The 18,520-nt window shown below is 51.7% G+C and overlaps 1 protein-coding gene across 1 annotated transcript in view; it reads right to left on the reverse strand.

Annotated features, from left to right (window-relative positions):
* Positions 1–2,747: 2,747 nt before the first annotated feature.
* Positions 2,748–18,520, reverse strand: part of RTN4RL1 (reticulon 4 receptor like 1) — a 34,304-nt gene continuing 18,531 nt past the window's right edge. Inside the window, exon 2 of the mRNA XM_075440450.1 lies at positions 2,748–6,755. Coding sequence (XP_075296565.1) covers positions 5,392–6,755 — 1,364 coding nt within the window. The 3' untranslated portion in view covers positions 2,748–5,391. The remainder of the gene's footprint in view (positions 6,756–18,520) is intronic.

An 18,520-nucleotide genomic window follows, 5' to 3' on the forward strand; every position in this document is an offset into this window, starting at 1 on the left:
CAGTCCTCTGTGTCCTGTTTTCATAGCTGCTTTTGTTTCCGTCTGTAACCCACAAACTCCAAGGCAGTCAGCAACACAAGAGCATCCCTGTAATCACCGTTCCCATCAGCATCGTCTGCTGCCAGCGATCTCGTGTTTCAGCAAAGCTGTTGTGAGCTCGGGGGCTGCTGGATGCGTTGAGGGAGAGAAGAGGGCCAGAGGAACAGAGGAATGGTGTCAGCCGACAAGACCTCAAGGAGATAGTAAGTGATGGAAAGGGAAATAGTCTTGGTCATGCAATGGGAAACTGGATCTTGGGAAGTGTTCCCGGGGGTGTAGTTGAAGCTAAGACAGGGAAAGCACACACAGGCAGAGGATTTAGGGAATGGTGAACTTCAAGGACCACAAAAAGTGTTATTTGGTTTATGAGAAATGTGAAGTGATGCTTTTGTTTGGCTCAGTCCCTCTGAAGCGGGATATGTGTTGTGGAGGAATTTTACAGGACGAAGGAAATAATTTGGAAATGGTGCTGGAGGGGCCCAAGTGTCATCTGGGAAGAGAAGGGGGAATATAGGAGAAGCTGCGGACTTACAGTCTTGGTTTAGACTGATAAACTAAGTATTTATTCTCAATATCTGAGAGGTGTTTGGTTTTCACCCTGCCTGGGAGGATAAGAGAGATGCGGCGTCGCATGGTTAGTGTTTTCAAAGCATGTATGAAAAGCTCCGTATTAGCAATTATTGGATGAAACTGTGGAAGAGTGGTACAATGGAGAGAAAATTGGCTCCGGCTCAGGAAACGGGATTCTGCCGCCGGGGGTGAATTTCCAGAGGCACAGTCTGGGGTCTCTTCTGGGTTCTCTGCCATTTATTTTTTTTAATGGAAAGGATTTGCATGAACAGCCCAAAGTTAGAGCATTAAAGCTCAGTGATGTAAAGAAGCGGAAGGCAGCCGCAGCGACAGGGACTTGTCTCGTCTGCCAGAGCAGCGCATGGTGCAGGCGGCAGACCGGGGAACGCTCAAGGAATGGGAAACTGATGAGCAAATAAATGCTCGAGGGACACGTTTCCCAAGGGAGGTGTTCGGAGCTTGCATCCGAGCTGTGGGGAGCTTTCAGCAGCATCTAACCACGTCGGCAACAGGCAGCCCTGTCTGCCCGCACCCCGGAGAGGGGAATCGATGCACGGCCAAAGGTTGAGCTTGCAATAGTGAACAGCACCAGTTCACGGCTGATCCCCCCCCAAACTGGGAACGGGTACAGTGGCACGGCTGGGGGAGCTCAGGCAGAGCTGAGGAGCATGGAGGGATTTAGGTTTATATGTTTAGGTTGGAAAAGACCCTTAAGACCATTGAGTCCAACCATTAACCTAGCACTGCCAAGCCCACCACTAAACCATGTCCCTAAGCACCACATCTACACGCCTTTTAAATACCCCCCAGGGATGGTGACTCAGCCACTTCTCTGGGCAACCTGTTCCAGTGCTGGACAACCTCCTGGGTGAAGAATGTTTTCCTGATATCCAATCTAAACCTTCCCTGATGCAACTTGAGTTAATTTCCTCTCGTTCTATCACTTCTTACCTGGGAGAAGAGACCAACACCCACCTCGCTACAACCTCCTTTCTGGTAGTTGTAGAGAGCAATAAGGTCTCCCCTCAGCCTCCTTGTCTCCAGATTAAACAACCCCAGTTCCCTCAGCCGCTCCTCATCAGACGTGCTCTAGAGCCTTCACCATCTTCGTTGCCCTTCTCTGGACATGCTCCTGCCCCTCAATGTCCTTCTCGTAGTGAGGGGCCCAAAACCGAACACAGTACTTGAGGTGCGGCTTCGGCAGTGCTGAGTACAGGGGGACGATCACTGCCCTGGTCCTGCTGGCCACACTGTTCCTGACACAAGCCAGGATGCCGTTGGCCTGCTTGGCCACCTGGGCACACTGCTGGCTCATGTTCAGCCGGCTGTCGACCAACACCCCAAGGTCCTTTTCCACCAGGCAGCTTTCCAGCCAGTCTTCCCCCAGCCTGTAGCATGCATGGGGTTGTTGTGACCTGAGTGCAGGACCCAGCACTGAGCCTTGTTGAACCTCATACGTTTGGTGTCCACCCATTGATCCAGCCTGTCCAAATGGGAGCACGTGGACCACTGCCCAGCATTGCCTCAAAGGGGCCATGGTGTTGAACACCATTCTGGGGGTTCAGCCATTCACCCCAGGGACCTCCCTGTCCAACCTTCATTTCTTGGAGTGATTCTAAGTCAGTCCTAAATTTCTGCAACTGTTCCTATCTCCAGCCTGAGCCAGACTAGCTCTGGCAAGTTGTGGTTATACCTGTGTCTGCTCGACTGCTTGCTTTGAGGTTGTGCGAGCACTGCTTTGGAGAGGAGGGGATTTATGCCAGCCCTCAGACCAACATTCAAAATGCATGAAGACACGCGGTATGAAGGGATTGGGGAAAAAAATGCACGAGTGAACCAGGGGCCATGGTAGAGCTGAACCATGCAGATGGGGAGTTAGTTATTGAGGCTAAGTGTCAGAGCATGCCATAAAAATTTAGTTTATCCTCAAAGAGCTGTGGTTGTGGAGGAAGGATGGGTGTGGGGAGGGACGGCAGCTGAGGGGAAGGCAGGAGGAACATCAGAAACCAATAGTTCATGTCAAGCGACACCTCCTATTTAGCAGTGTATCATGTCTCCCTTCTGGTTTTTAAACAGCAGCTTTTATTGCTAGGAGTTAGAGCACTTGATTGACAAGGCTTGTAATACACCGTGGAGTTGCCTTTATTTTTCCTACAAGTTAAAGGAAAAGATACTAAAAATACAATTATGGTTTTGAGCCAGGCGTAGTCTGTTCTAATATAATTCATCTCAAAGACTATCCATCGTGCCTGCTGCACCCAAATCATTTATAAAACATTAGCATCTCCTGTGCTGACATTTCACTCCTATATTACAGGAGTTACACACAGACTTAAAAAAAATTAATAAAGTGCTTCTCTTCTTCATTCTCCCACTGAGAGCTTTGATTTCCAGAGTATGAAACGAAATAACCAACATAACAACATTCTCCACTTCTAAGGGACAGTGCCAGACTCATTCAGTTGCTATTGGTTATAGAGAGTAGGACATGAGGGAGCTATTTCAGATCACGGATTATTTGTTCTGGCTGCATTGGACATCCCTTTAGTGGAGCTTTAGAGCCCTGTAGACAGAAAAGTTTGGGTAGGAGCTGGAAGGCAGAGAGCTTGATGAAGTAACCTCTTCCTTTCTCCTCCCTGAGTTACTCCTGCTATTCCCCAAGCAGAGTATTTAAAAGTGAAGCATCCAAGCCCCTGCCCTTCCTTGCTTGCGAGATGGACAGAGGAAGTAGTGCCCCCACAGCTGCTCACTCCCAGCACCCAACTGCTCTTAAATATAAGTGCTTCGGGGATTTTTCTTCTTTATTTTTTGCTTGGGAGTTTCTCTTTTCATTTCCAGATACCTTCAGGGGATCTGCTGCTGCGTAAATACCCTCTCCCCATCCCCACAGCAGTTAGGAGAGTGGATTTCCCGAGCTGCCCCTTTCTTCTTGAAGCTAGTGACATGTCTGATGGAAAACACGAAGCGTTGCCTTTGGGCTTTCCAGCCCCACATGTGAGCTATGGGCTAGAAACGTGCCGACAGGGCTGGGATATTATTGTGAAATGAACAGCAGCCTTTTCTTGTCCAAGATCACTTTTATTTCCCTTGTTTCATTAACTTCAGTGTCTTTTTGGTCTCACATATCCACGCTGACAGGGAATTCACACCGACTCCAGAATCTGGGCAACACCTCCCCAAGCCCATGGGCTGCCATCGGTGATGCCGCCAGCTCCGCCATGCCCCCGACCAGCAAACACATCCCTCCGCTGTGGGGTTTAATTCAGGATGAGGGGAACAAGCAGATCTGCTCCCTCTCCTCCACCTAGCCACAACCCCCTTCGTACGGCTCTCTTGGACCATTTATTTTTCTCTCCTATGGCGGACCAGAAAGCCTGGGCATTGCACTTCTCGCTGGTCCCCTACAAGCTGTAGTTTCCCCCTTCTCTGACTCTTCCCGTGACACAACCTGTTCCTTTTAAGAAACAAAACCTCTCCTGACGCTGTCAGGAATAGCTGCAGCCTGGGAACTGCTCCTTGCTGCCCCAAGTGAAAACCTTAGTCCAGCTATAAAGGTCCTCACGCCACCGACACGGCTGGGAAGCCCCTCTCCTCCCCGGGGCCTCGCAGCGCTCTCTGGAGACAGTGCTCTATGGCTCTATTTATTTGGACTAATTAATCTCTCTCTCCCCCCAGTTAGAAATTAGGATGTAAGGGTGAGTTTTGGCTCTCTGGATATGGACTTTGCTGCATTGCGTATAACCACCCCCCCACCACCCCTCCCAAAGTTTAGTGCTCTGAATTGCTGAGAACATTGGTCTGCTGTGGTTCCCCCACATGTACTGAGCCCGCCTGGTGGCTTTCAGCATCTGTAGGCACTGCTGCCGGTTTGTTTTCTTGAGGAAAAAAATCATATACTGGTCTGCTATAAATTCAACAATACAATCCTTAGTTCTGAAGATATAGTTTCCATACAGTTTATAAACATTATGAGACATACATATGGATAATTGAGGGGAAGGGGGGAGCCTGTGCATTTGTTGGGGTTGGCTTTTTCAGATGTGTGAACATGGTTACAAAAAAAATGCACCTCCTGCAGGTACCTCATTTCTTTAAGTGTTGGGTTTGTTGGGTTTTTTTTGATTCCACCTCTAATCAGTCTTTCCTTTGGTTGTTGGCTACTCCAAGCCCAGCAGGCAAGCCCTGTTCTGCTGTAGTGCCTGAGATATTCAGGGGTTTGAGATTGTCTTCAAAGAGATTCCCAGCCAACTTTGGCCTCTGGGTTTGGAGCCAAAAGGGCTAAAACGTGGGAGAACCAATGTCCTTACTACATCAGTATCAGTGTCCTTGCACTCACTTTCAGAGAAACAGTGTAGGCTTAGTCGGTGATCGTTTTTACAGCAATTATGTTCCTTTCGGTAATTGGAGGGGTCCTTCAGAGCACTCTCAAATGAACGGGATTTCACAAGAGCATGGATACAGTCCATTTGTCCGGTTGTTGTCACCAACAAATTGGCTGCCATCCCTGTTATCTGGGTTTTCGTAAGGTTGGCTTTTGTTGTAGGTGCTCGGTTAGGCTGTTTGTGACAAGTTGTGATAATGCCTTTGAATCCGCTCCCGCTGCATTCGGCACAGTCCGCGTTGGCAGCCTGGCCAGCCACGGAGAGACCGTCAGAAGCCGAGACAACGTTCTTCCCTTCGCCAGGCCAACGCTCGCCACATACAAAAAAAGAAGAAGAAAAGAAACTCTGGTCCTTTGTAGATTGGTGGCAGTACAGATTCGCTCCGTCCGCAGCCGGGGGCTCAGCGTATGACGGCCGCTAACACCATCATAAAAACCAGGAGCGATGCCCTGAGCCCCGAGCAGCCGGCTGCCTGCTGCACCCCGCTGGGGGGGCGGATGGGGGTCCGCCGGGTGCACTTACCCTTGCGTTTGGGGGGGAGCGTTGGCATCACCCCGAAACTGAATTTGTGCTGATAATCAGGCACATAGTCTGGAAACTCCTGCCCGTTTTTCCGTGGCCCCAAGGATACCGGTTTAGAGGTTCGGTTACGACTTTTGTGGCTGGTGCAGTTCTTGCCGGGTTTGCGATAGCCCGGCCGGGAGCCGGGGGGGGCGGCGGGCTGGCTGCTGTGCAAACCGTTCTCAGCCCCTCTCTCCTTCCCCTTCTCCTTGGAGGAGTGGTGAGGGTGGTGGGTTTTGGAGGCTCCTCTGTCCGCCGTGGAGAAAGTATGTGTTTTTATCTGATGGAGCGACTCGGACCCCGAACAGTTCCTAAAGTCTTCTGCTCTTAGCACCTTGAGGTCCTTGCCGTGCATCTGCTCGGGGGATTCGCAGATGACGCTGGAGCTGGAGCCTCTGAACCTGTGCAGCCATTCCCAGAGCGAACGGGCTTTGCAGTCGCAGCTCCACGGGTTCCCGTTCAGCCTGAGAAACTCCAGGGCTCCCAGGTGGGCCAGGCAGTCCCCCTGCAGCTCCGAGAGGCTGTTATTGAATAGGAAAAGGGTGGTCAATCTTCGGAGGTCGTGAAAAGCCCGCCTGTGAATCCACTGCAGCTGATTTTGATGGATGAGCAGCCGATCCAGGTTTATTAGTCCTCTGAACGTGTTCTGATGGAGGCTCCAAAGCTTGTTTCCATGGAGAAAAAGATGGCTGAGGTTAACCAAGTCAACAAAAATATCATCCTGAAGGAACTCGATGTGGTTGTCTTGCAAGTAAAGGTATTGCAGGTTGTGGAGGCCACCGAATATCCCGCTGGGAAGGGAGCTCAGCCCACACTTGTACAGATACAAGGCATGGAGTTTTACCAGCCCTTGGAAAGTGTCTGCAGCTAAAGCCCTTAGGTAGCGGTTGTCCCCTAGGTCCAGCTCTTCCAGGTTGACAAACCCGTCGAAGGTGTTGGGGTCGATGAAGGTGATGTTGTTGGAGTAGATCCAGAGGGTGACCATGGAGGGGCTGAAGTGGCCCCGCAGCAGCAAGGTGATCTGGTTGTTCTGGAGGAAGATCCTCTCGCTGTCCTCGGGGATGCCCTCGGGGATGGTGACGAAGTTGTGAGCCTGGCAGCTGACGGTCATCGGGGAGGGGTAGCACACACAATCTGTGGGGCAGCCCAGGGCGCCGGGCACCTTCAGCCCCAGCAGTACCAGCAGCAGCTCTGCAAATCCCCCTGTGCGGAGAGAGGGGAGAGCGGCGTCAGCGGGGACTTGGACACCCCCCCTGCCCACCCATCGCCGCCGTGGAGACTATTCCAAGTGAAAAACGTCCCCAATTAACTCAGCCCTCCTCTCTGCTCATGAATTACCCACGGAGACAACTGCGGCTGTGATGAGTGGGCTCGTCACCCACGGTGGTTTAAACGTGACGTATGGAGTACTCCCTGCCTCCTCGCCCTGCTTGCAACAGGCGGGCGGTTGCGTTCCCAGGCACAGCCGGGCAGGAGAAACTTTCTCGAGGGGAATTCACGCTGGCAGTGCAGGCAGCAAAGCTCTGCCTGCAGGCAGCGTGGTCGGGCGAAAGGCGGTTGTACAAACGCGTGAGAGCAAACAGGGGAGATGCAAACCCTCACAGGTGCCCACCCCTCCTGTAATGCATCGCTTAAATCACCCGCGCTTACGTACTGCAGGGAAAAAGCTTTAGTAATTCCCAGCGAATCACCTCAAATTACGCGTGTGCAGCGCATCGGCACAGCACGCCCAGCTCCCCCGAAGGCGCAGACCCATCCCCACCGTCTCTTTCTACTACAGTTGTTAGACACCACCGTTCACCCTGAAAACCAAGTGATTTACAGGGAAACATGTTGTCAGCAGTTGGTGGAAAAGGCTGAGCTGAAAACTCCGTTTGGAAGTGGGATGCTCAGACATATTTTTAAATGGATATCCTGTGGCAAAGCATATTGCATCTTCCAGTGCTACAGTATGTGCCTGTGACCGGGGCTTTCTCGCTGCAGAGCAGAAGTGGTGAGCAAGGCAGTAATCATCCCCTCCCTCTGCTCAGCTCTCAGAGTGCCGCTTTTGCCGCCCCGTTCCCATCTCGCTCCCACTCCTCGCACCAGGCTTGCTTTCAGGCTATTCCTTCTGCGCCGAGTGGCTTTTCAGACTCATTGCACCAGACTTGTCATTTCTCATTCAGATTTTCCTCCTAGATTTGGCTTTTTTCCTCTTACATGCAAAATTTGCTCATGTCTAATGAATTCTGCCTCTGGACTTTACAGGGGAAAGGAGTAACATAGGAGCAGCGTACAGCTGCCGGTGCCATCCTGCCTACGAGTCCTCGCCTTGCACTCAGCTTGTAATAATCTGAAAAACAGGAGTGGAAGTGGAGTTCATCTCTAATTACTCCATGTCGTTATCACCAGCCAGTCCATGAGCCTGGACCCCTTGGGCTTTCACAGTCCCTCTTTTCAGTGCCTACAGCTGAATACAAGTGGGAGGAAAAAAAATAATAATAAAAAAAAATCACTGTTTTCTTGTTAATTGTGTTTGAAGTATAACTCCGTGGTTACCGTTGCCTTTTGCCTGGTATGGAGATCTATTACCGTATGGTTAACAGCAGGTGACCCGTCCATCTGGACCCATCCTGTCAGGGCAAAGTTGTCACCTTTTTAGATAAACTGGGTTATTCAGACTCTCCATAAATCACCAGTAAGAGGCAGTCATCTCTGAGTGGGCTGTTAAGAGCAAAAAAGAATAGCATCTCTGGGCAAAGCATTGGACCAAGCCTTGGCTGCGAAGAGAAGGGGGGGACTTCTTCCAGGCGCTGCCCTTCAGAAATTAAGCATCGGCTACCAGAAGGGATGTCTCATTCTTGCGCCGCTGCCAGAAAGGGGCTGTAAGTCGGGAACGTTTAATGTGCGACAACTCCTACGGCTGTGTAGGAAAAGGAACGTTCTCCAAGTCACCGCCGTGCCATTTTGGCTTTGCTATTGTGCCTCTGCGATGAGAGAGGGGCTGTGCTGGTGGGAGCATCGTGCCGGCGCTGACTACCCAGCGCTCCCTGCCAAAACGGGAGCCCTCGCTGCAACTCGCCGTGCAAGCGCAGCCTGGGAAACAGCGGTATCCTGAGGATATTGTGATTATCCGAGTGCCAGAGAACGATGGTAAAGATAATTCTACGTTTGCAGATACGTTCTGCTGGGTTTTTTTACCCACGGATGTGCTTCACCAAGGAGGGACAGCTTCACATTCCCCGTCTTACCTCAGTGACACTGAAGTACAAAACCTTCTGTAGGTCTTATGTTTATTAGCAAAATCCTGCCAGGCACAAGCACTGTGACGATCTCCCACATGCGGAGTCTGTTATTGCAAATACCAAATCACAAGGGTCTGAATCAATAAACCATCTCCCAGCTATAAGCAGCAGGTTGGAAGATTACATATTGCTTCCAAACAACAGTTTTATGCGCTCTTCCGTGACACGCCAGTTGCCAGGCTAACTGGATTACTGATGGGAGGTGGAGCCGGGCAGGGATCTGGGAGCATACACGATTTCACGTATAGCGATGGTGATGACAGGCGGCTGTTAGCAACGCGCGGCGATGGACGAAGGCAGCCTGGGTCTCCCTGGAGCATGGCCAAGGTAGAGGCTCCTGCCGAAAGGGAGCACGGTGTTTAACGGCTCCCTGCCTACAGGGATGACTCCGGAGGTAAAGGTCAGAGGGAGCTGAGTCCATCTCTATAACTAACAGGCATTTGTGAGTTAACAGTTGGAGTTCCTATGGAGAGGAAGATGTGACTTGCATGGTTGTCGATGGCAATGGGGATAGTTTAGGGTGTTACTGATTCTCAGCTTCCCAAGAGTATGAGGGTAGGAAGAAAAGGCGGGGATGTCTTTCTACCCACGTGCTGCAATCTGGGGGTAAGGAGAACGGGGAAGCAGAAGGATGGATGCTTAGAAAAAATAATAAATAGGCGGGAAGGAGGACTTGGAAAGAGGAAACGTATGGACTCCCCAGTGGATGCACTCAAGGCACACAGTCTCATCAAGGATGCCTTCCCTCCAAGTCCATAAAAGCTGCTGATTGCCTAGTGCTGTGAGCAGCTGCCCCTGGGATGCCCTGGGCTTGGTCACAGTTTACATCTGAGAATGAGACCCCCCAAGAAACAAAGAGGCTGTGGTCATGGAGCCATGAGCTCCTGAGGCTGGTAACACCAGCACTGCGATGGCCAGCAGCCCAGCCCCACCAGGACGAGACAGCTGAGAGCACTTGCGTCTCGCTGGGCTTCCCAGGCTGGCAAGCACTGTGGGAGCTTCCCGAGAGGTCCCTGAGAGTTAGACCCTGCCTAAATTGTTGAACTCGTTACTCCCGACAAAGCCCTTTCGACTTCATCTTGTAAAGATTGCGAGGCAGATGGAGGGTCACCAGCACGTGTGTTGGAGCTCACCAGGGAGGGAGAGCTTCAAAAGCGGCACAGAAAAATCCTACAGAAACCTGCCGGTGAAGTGAATAAAAACAAAGCCCTGCTGACACGGGTAAAACCAGCAAGGGGGTGTTTATCTCCTGGCTTTCTCCCACTGATGCGCTGTGTCACTCCGGCTTCTGCTCGCCGTGTCCTTCTGCCGCCTCCTGCTTTTGACTGAGGTTTCAGTGATTGGAATGAATTCGTCCGACTGTCCAAACCATTTCCCATGTAGCGTCTCTCTAATTGGGCATTAATTAGGCGTCAGTTAATGAATGCTTGAAATAATTTATCTTTGGATGCGTCCAGTTTGCAGTCTTACTTTTAACAGCGTTAGACTCATTATTAGATTAACATCGTTATAAATGTTCTCCATTACCTGCTTGTTTCCATTGTCTTAGCCTTATTACTAAGAGTGAAAATCACTCCTCCCACATGCATTATTGATGAGTAAGGACTTTCTATATGTAGCGCGGGATTAATTGTTATACAGCGTAATGCATTTAGCGTGAAGCCTCAATTTGTGCAAGAGCTGAAAGCGGCCAGAAGAATGCAGACACCCGGAGCCAGCGTGCCCGGCCAGACACAGCACATCTCGCTCCAGCCCAGACCAGGTTCTTCCCGGGCCGGTGCCAGCACAGGAAGAAATTTAAATAAAAAAAGAAGAAAAAAAAAGCTGGTTTGATACCCAGGATCAGAGAGGGAAGGTTCGAAGGGTTGGAGCACTGCTCTGCCGCTGCGGCAGGGACGCTGGCCTCGGCTCTGCTCTGCGGGCAGCCTGTCCCCACGGCACTGCTCGATCCAGAGCAGGGTGTACCTACACTGGCAGTTTTCTTGCATTTTAAGGTTTATGATGCTTTACTGTGTCTCGGAGCGAGGCAGAGCCTTGGTTTATTTAGGAAGACACCATGCCACTTATTTTCATCAGGAGTCTCAGGCTTGAGAGGAAGAAATCAGTTAGGAGAAGAATAGATGCTTCGGCCCCGGGGGGGCTGCACCTGCAGAGCCCCCCAAAAGGCAGCCCCGCCACGAGCCCTCGCCACCCCCTGCCCGTGCCCTCTTTGCGAGCTGCTTTTCTCAAATGGACGCTTTCACCTCTCCACGCGGACAAGCTTATATGGGTCATGGCCTGACTAATTCTCCAGCAGGATCTGGTCTCGAGGATGGAGCAGTTTGCTTCTCTTTCAAATCGCTCCTAAACCGCCATCTGCTTTGGGAGACCCATCTTAGCTCACGTCTACATGCAACTTGACTGCCTGCTTACTGTGTCCATTACCGGTGCTGCTCAAGCTGTTAGATTTATAAGCTCTTTAGAGCAAAGCCCTCGTCTTCTGGTTGCTGATTTATGTGTCTTTGCTGCCATAAAACACTGTGTATAGCTACTACATAATATAAATAATAATACTTAACCAGAGCGAGCTACAAGTGGGGACAAAGCATCTGGCTTCTGCTCGCAGCGGGATTATCAAAAAAGCAGAAGCTCAGTCGTCACCCACCCTCTTCTGAGGCCAAACTCACACTTGGTGTAACACCACCACCTCGCTGTCAACCAGCTCCACAGAGAGATCTTCCTGCCCCGTTCACACCCTGGATCTTTCAAAGGATGCTTTCTACGTCCGCCCCGAATGAACTGGAGCACAAAGACACAGCTACGACCCCCGGGAGAAAATACGCTTTGCAACTTGGGAACTAACTCCGAATGGGATGTTCGCGCCGCCACAGAGAGAAACTGTTGTTTAGGGAGAAAAGGAAGTCTCAACTGTTCACAATTTCATCTGCCAAGTGAAGGATGATGAAAGGCAAGGCCGGAGCAGCGAAGGCAACTGGGCGCGAGCCAAGAGCGAAACTTCAGATCTGGGACGGTTCGACAAAGCAGTGTCAGACCTGTGCTTAGCAGCTGCGTATTTTTTTTTCCTCTTCATTTTTCTTTTTTTTTCGCAACACAGAGGCTAAAATAAACAAGCCTGTCCTGACTGTCACAAAGACTGAACTCCCCAGCGACCAGTAGCTTGCTTTCAGCCTCTCTGCAAAGCCCTTCAGGTGCTGCCCCACGGTCCTGCGGCGCTCGGTCGCGGGAGCATCCTCGCTGGGTTCGCTCCCCGCAGCATCGGCAGCAGCTCCCAGCGCCAGGGCACAGCACGGGGCTTCGCTTTCTGCACGAGCTGCCTTTCAGCCAGAGAGTGGCAACCACCCATCCACCTTCATCTTTTTTTTTTTTTTTTGTTGCGAACGGCATCATAAATAACTGACAGATCCCAGCTGTTTGGAGTTATGGTTTCTGATGGAGTGACAGCTGCTCCCAATCCCCCAGTCATCACCCCGGCAGTTCTGGAACATTTCAGCAACATAAAAATCATTGGAGATAATTTCGGTTTTGCATAATTTGGTTAGGCAAGCTGTGATTTAATGGCAATTATGACCTCCGAGGCAGAAGATGAGCTTGGAGACTACTGGCTTCACACGACTTTAGCTGGAGGTGCAGCGTCAGGGATGTTCCAGGGAGAAGGTACTACAAGAAAAAACCCTTCTCCAGCAGCTGGAAATTGCCTGCCTTTGCTGGCAAGTGGAAAGACTGATCCCAGAGGAAGAAGCATGCAAGGAAATTTGGAAGGAATATTGTAGGGAAAGCTTTGGGAAGAGGCTGGTGCCAAAAGAGGCATTGGGAGGTAACTTTTAAAGAGAAGCCAGGAGAAGGCTTTAGACTTGGAAATGCCATAGGCCCTACGAACCCTTCTGTATCACTGGTATCTCACGTGGTAACTGGTATAAACCTCCTCTTGGTGGCCCTGACCCCACTTTGGCAGTCCCAGCGTTAGAAAGCAAATCCTCCTCATGTGGCTGGGATGGGATATCCAGCCAGCACCAGGAATGGGCCATGCCCTTTGCAGGCGGCTGCCTGCTTCGTGGGCGCTACCCATTGCTCTCCCCTCTTATGGGGTTTCTCTTGCTCCGGGCTGTGCTGCCTCCTCTCCAGGTGCTCCTCGGCCACCCTGGAGGCCCCTGGTTTGCATTTCTCCACTGGTGACCGACCAGAGCAAACCATTGGTCAGCCAGGCTGCGCCGGGAGGGTGGCTGAAGATGCAGAATCATGATCAGTAGCTCTGAGGACATCACAGTGCTTCAAGAGGAGCAAAACGTTGCTTAACAGCAGAAGTGGCTTCTGTCTGGAGATGAGAAGGTCCAATTTCACCCCCCTCCATCACTGCTATCAACCAGCTTGGAGTCTGCTGTGAGCTAAAGCTCAGGGCAGAGACCTGGGGTTAGCAGCACCCTAAAATCAAGTCCTTTATGGCACTGCAGGGTCATTTTACATTTGCTGACCTGGTATCTGGAGCTATTCACCTTCCTCCACCAAAGTCAAGGCCAAGGTCACCTGGAAGTTTCTGGATGGTGGTCATTAACTCCTATTGCAGTTTGAAACCAGACCATAAATTTCATAGTGTAATAATGTAAAAATCAATAACTCTGTTTGAAACAATAGCTTTGTCTTCCATTTCAGCCAGCTCTGATATCTCCCCACAGACCGCGTCCCTCTGAATCACAGAAATAAAGAGAGAGGAGCAATGGGTGGCGGGGCAGCTGCTCTACTGCCAGGTACCCGGCCCCTCTGTCGTTACAGATTCAATTAGTTAATTTATTCCTCTCTTGCAGTTAAACTCGAGGATGATTTAAAAGGAAAAAAAAAAAAAAGAAAAAAAGGGAGGCTTTTATGCTCAGTCTCTTTGACATCCTGTCCGACGCGGCGTCCCTGAGGCTTTCTGTGCGATGGATGCCCAAGTCCCCGCTGCCCATCGCCGTGGGCTGCACAGCCAAAACCCAAAACACTCCTGAAACGATGCAGCACCAACTCACATGAGCAAAAAAAATTAAAGTCCGCTCTTTTCCAGCTCCAGCTTTCCGGGCGAGGGAGGTCTGGCTTCCTTTGCTTGCTTATTTTCTGTTGTTTGCTGTAGCACTGACTCGAAATATACATCGAGAGGCAGGATTGTCTTTCACATGTTGGTGGATGTGTGATCCTCAAAAACAAATTAGCACCGATTCACTTTATATAGAGTGCAGCCATCAGGGAATCACTCCTGAATTCACAGCGAAGGAAAGTAATAATGCTTCCAGCGCACTAATCCTCTCTGAGAGCAGCCCCTGAACTCTCTCCTGATGCTGGAGGCACCATTGGAAATTACAATTGTACTGAAAAAATAATAAATAAATACAGAAATTGGCAGGGTTTGTGCTGGTCCAGAGGATTTGTACCCTAATGTGGAATTCCCTGTTTAATTAGCACTCCTCTCTGTGTCTGCATCTCCTCCTCCTGCTGCTTGAGCTAAAGAAAAAGGGGGGGAAAAAAAAGGAGGCCAATGGTGGAAGTGGCTGTGGGATTGGAAACTCGACTATAGAAACTTGTTTAATTTAAATGCTTGTTTCAGGGCTAACGTACACAGAAACAGAGAGAGTGTAGAGTGTGTTTTCCCTGTGTAATCTGCTCTGCTTAACCCCAGTTTGCAGTACATCTTCCACTGCAGTGATGCCCTTGGAGTACAGCTGCAGTCGGATGCTGCCGGTCCTACAGCTGCAGGCACGGGGCACAAAGCCGGTACGTCGGCACAGAGCCTAAAAGCTAGCATCTGGGAGGAGGTTATCGAAATCAGAGGCTGGGCTGCTGCTTGCATGGGGTTGGAGACAGATATTTAGCATAGAGTAGAATGGAGTAGAATATTGCAGTTGGAAGGGATCTACAATGATCATCTAGTCCAGCTGCCTGACCACTTCAGGGCTGACCAAAAGTTAAAGCTTGTTATTAAAGGCATTGTGCAAATGCCTCGTAAACACTGACAGGCTTGGGGCATCGACCTTCTCTCCAGCAAGCCTGTTCCAGTGTTTGACCACCCTCTTGGTAGAGAAATGCTTCCTGAGTCCAGCCTAAACCTCCCCTGGTGCAGCTTTGAACCATTCCCATGTGTCCTGTCCCTGGATACCAGGGAGAAGAGATCTTCTTTTCCTGACTCTCCTTTCCCTGCAGCTGGAGGGTTTATTGTGCCCCTGCATCTCATCCCATCGCACATGACGGACCAGCATCTCAAAGCCTCTGGCACCTTCCCAGAGCAGAGGCATGCCAGAGCGAAACAGCAGGTCTGGCTTTACAGATGGGTGAGTCAAGTCCTCGGGTCCCACCTTGGCTGGAGGTCTCGATGGACACCACGATGCTCCTGCTCCTCCGGGAGAGGATGGCGTGGCCCAGGGGACACCCCGAGCACAACATGCATAGATACTGCAGGATTTCAGGCATGGCTGGGGGCTTCACCGGCTCCCGGTGCTGCTGTCCTGACCCCCAGCAGGCACCAGGCATGCTCTGCTGGTCCCCAGCACAGGATGGGGCTCCGGCGGGATGTGCCAGCAGCCTGCAGCACAGCCAGGACAGGACTTGGCAAAGGACAGGGAGATCCTGAGGTCCTTGAGGAGGGACTAATAAATCCAATTGCCCCCAAGGAGGGAGAAATACAGGAGGATGACTTGAGCTTAGTGGATTGTCTGAGGCTCTCAGGGGATCATCAGATACTTCCACTCCCTTTTTGTCCTGAGGTGACAAGTTTTCCTTCCCATTCACAGAAATGCAAAGTAGTTCATTCACAGTAGTAATAAGGACAGTCTACTTTGTAAAACAGACGGCTAGTGAACCCACCGTGGTACTTTACAGCAAAACAATTGCTGATGAAATGACAAAACCCACCCCAGACGAGCATCAACCAGATCGGTATCAAATGCTGAACAAGCTCATGTGTGGTGAAAGCAGATTCACCAGCTCATTTCCCTGCCGGCGGCTGGCTAGGACCCACGGAGATTTTCTTTAGGATCAGAAATACAGCCAGAACAGAGCAAATGTGAGATGGAAGAGCAAAGTGACAGCTGCCTGGGCTCTCGGCACACGCTCGGCTGCCCGCCATCCAGCCCACATGCACAGGAGACGCAAAAACTGGAGGCTGCAGAAAACGAGGATGAGCTGGATGGACCTTTACCAGGATGGAGCAGGGAGCAGATGACGGCCCAAAACAGGGAGGCGAAGAGCTCTTCTGCAGAGTTTTTATCCTAGCATGGCTAATAGGGAGAGCATTAGCTCTATAAACGTGTAATCCTGCTGAGGTCCCGACCCCAGCAGTGTCCTGTGCCACCGAGATCCACAAGCCAATTACATACCACGCCGCGTAGGCTCCCTTTCATTCCTTTTCAGTCTTTCTGCATTTCAGATTTTCTGGATGTCCTTGTGTTTGGTGAAGAAGAGGGCAAATTGGAGCCTGTCATGTACCTTCTTCCCCATTCAGCAGCACATCATTCTGCCTGCAGCAGGGGGGAAGGAGACTGACAAACGGGCATCAAAGCCACTGGCTCTGTCACGTTTTCTCCCCCCCCCCCCCAAAAGCGATGGCGTCATTTGGAGCCCAGCCCACAGCCGCAGGTCTCTCTCCCACACCCAAAATGGGCAGGAGCACCTTTCCCCAGGCCCTTGCTCTCCTCTCGGGGTGGGTGCACGATGCCACGAGCCCTCCAAGTGAACATCCCTGTGGGTCAGCAGACAAGCGAGCATCACGGATGCCGGCAAAACCCCGTTCCCGGTGGAGACGTGTGCCAGCACGCTGGGTCATGATGCGGCTGCCTTTCAAAGACCTCTCCTGTGCTTTGCACTGAACTTTTTACCGGCTTGTGAAAAGCGCAGTGATAAAAGCTGAGCAGTGTGAATAGCTGCGCTCTGCCGCTCCTCTGCCCGTCATCCGGGGCCGACCCGCGCCTCGCACGGGGGCTGTTAGCAGGTTTAATGAGGTGGTGGGGACGTGCTGCGTGCCCAGTTAGATGTTGGGAATCATTATGCTCTGGTGCAGCTCTTGGGGTGCGGGGGGATGTGGGGGAGCTGAGGACTTGGGGAGGGTCACCGCTCGCTGAGCACCAACGCTTTGCCAAGCCCCTGAAATATGAACGGTTGGAAGGCGAGCGGCTGGAGTGGTGGGGAGCCGGGAATTAATGTGTGAGTAATCAAGGTGGTCGGGACACGGCACTTTGCTAATATCCTGCTTTGTCTAGCTCTGATGCCGGCATTTCATCCCAAAATATCCCCCTGTGCATCCCTCCGGGAACGGACCTCATGGAGATGCTGCACATCCCCCAGCGCCATGCAAGTGCCTGCATTAAAAGCTTAACAAAAATAGCTTGTTAACGGGATGCGTTGCCATCACTGGTGGCTTGTGAGCTCGTTGCCGATCTCTGTGCCTCGAACGCAGCAAGGCCAAGTAATTACGGAACGGGGGCTGCAAGGTCTCGACAGTCTAATTTCTATTAATTATAGCCTGTGTGCAATCCAGTCGCAGTGGAAAGGGGAGATGGGGAGATGGCAAATCGTTGTAGGGGCTGCGAAGCGAAAGGGAGATGCTGAAAGACGCTGAGAAGTGGTACCCGCTCTGCACCCAGGGCAGGCAGGGGGGCCAGGGAGGAGGATGTGACCCCAGCCCCAAACCGGGTGGATTGTTCGGGTGGTTTGTGACCGATGGGGAGGGAGGACAATGTTTCTGTGCACAGAGTGGAGGGCCAGGAAAAGTATTCATGGACCAAAGGAGGTGTATGGGAATTGAGGCGATTCTCGCAGCAGCAGTGAGGGACCGGGCTGTCACCACAGCGTGGGGCCACACGTGAGCACATGGAGGGGCTGGAGGGGAGCGTATGGGCAGGGAGGTGCTGCCGGAGCTACCAGAGCACCCCTAAATGTGGAGGGGGGGTGAGGAGGACATCATGCCGGCCCCACAGTCCTGCCCTTCTGCTGGTTCCAGTGATTTCCTACTGCTTTAGGAGCCAATTAAAAACTCAAAGTCAACGTCCTCGCTTTCCCCGCGACTGGCAGGGCTCCTGCTCAGTGCATGGCACAGCAGCCATGGCCCAGCTGCTGCAGTGGGGGGGTGCGGGGGGGCCAGGGTCATTCACCCTCTGCTTTTTGGAGCCCTTCCCTGCTGCTGGCGGCTGCCAACGCCCCTCGCATGACTCCCATCGCTTCCCTTTAAGCTAATCAGAGCCTGTTTCTCAGTAAGTCGTTATAAATCCTGTTATGATCCCTTCTCCGCTAGGTAATAACCGTGAGCGCAAGACATGCCTTGGCGTAAAGCCACTCGCACCAGTGTTCGTCTGTGCTAGCAGTGAGATGGACAAGTCGGGCATCGGACCCTCGCCAATCCATCCCCCAAGACTGTCCGAGGACTGAGCTAGAAATGTAAGGAAAAAAAAAACCCCAGCTGCATCCAAAGAGGGGTGTACTGTGGGCTGGCACATGCACACCTCCACTCTGGTAGCACCCGAGCCTCTCCATGTTCCTCTGGGGATGGACGAGCTGGACCCCACAGCCCAAAATTCCTCTTAGGAATACTGCTGCGGAAAAATACTGTGAGATGGAGAGAAGCGGGGTACGGCCAAGCAGAGAAAGCATCTGACCCGGCTGCGCCAGGAGGAGCTGGGGAGTGCACTGGGGGCATCATCTGGCTGTAGGGGCAGCAACCCCCGTTTTTTG

Source organism: Opisthocomus hoazin, chromosome 20 (genome assembly GCF_030867145.1).
Source record: "Opisthocomus hoazin isolate bOpiHoa1 chromosome 20, bOpiHoa1.hap1, whole genome shotgun sequence".
In the NCBI taxonomy this organism is placed as follows: domain Eukaryota; kingdom Metazoa; phylum Chordata; class Aves; order Opisthocomiformes; family Opisthocomidae; genus Opisthocomus; species Opisthocomus hoazin.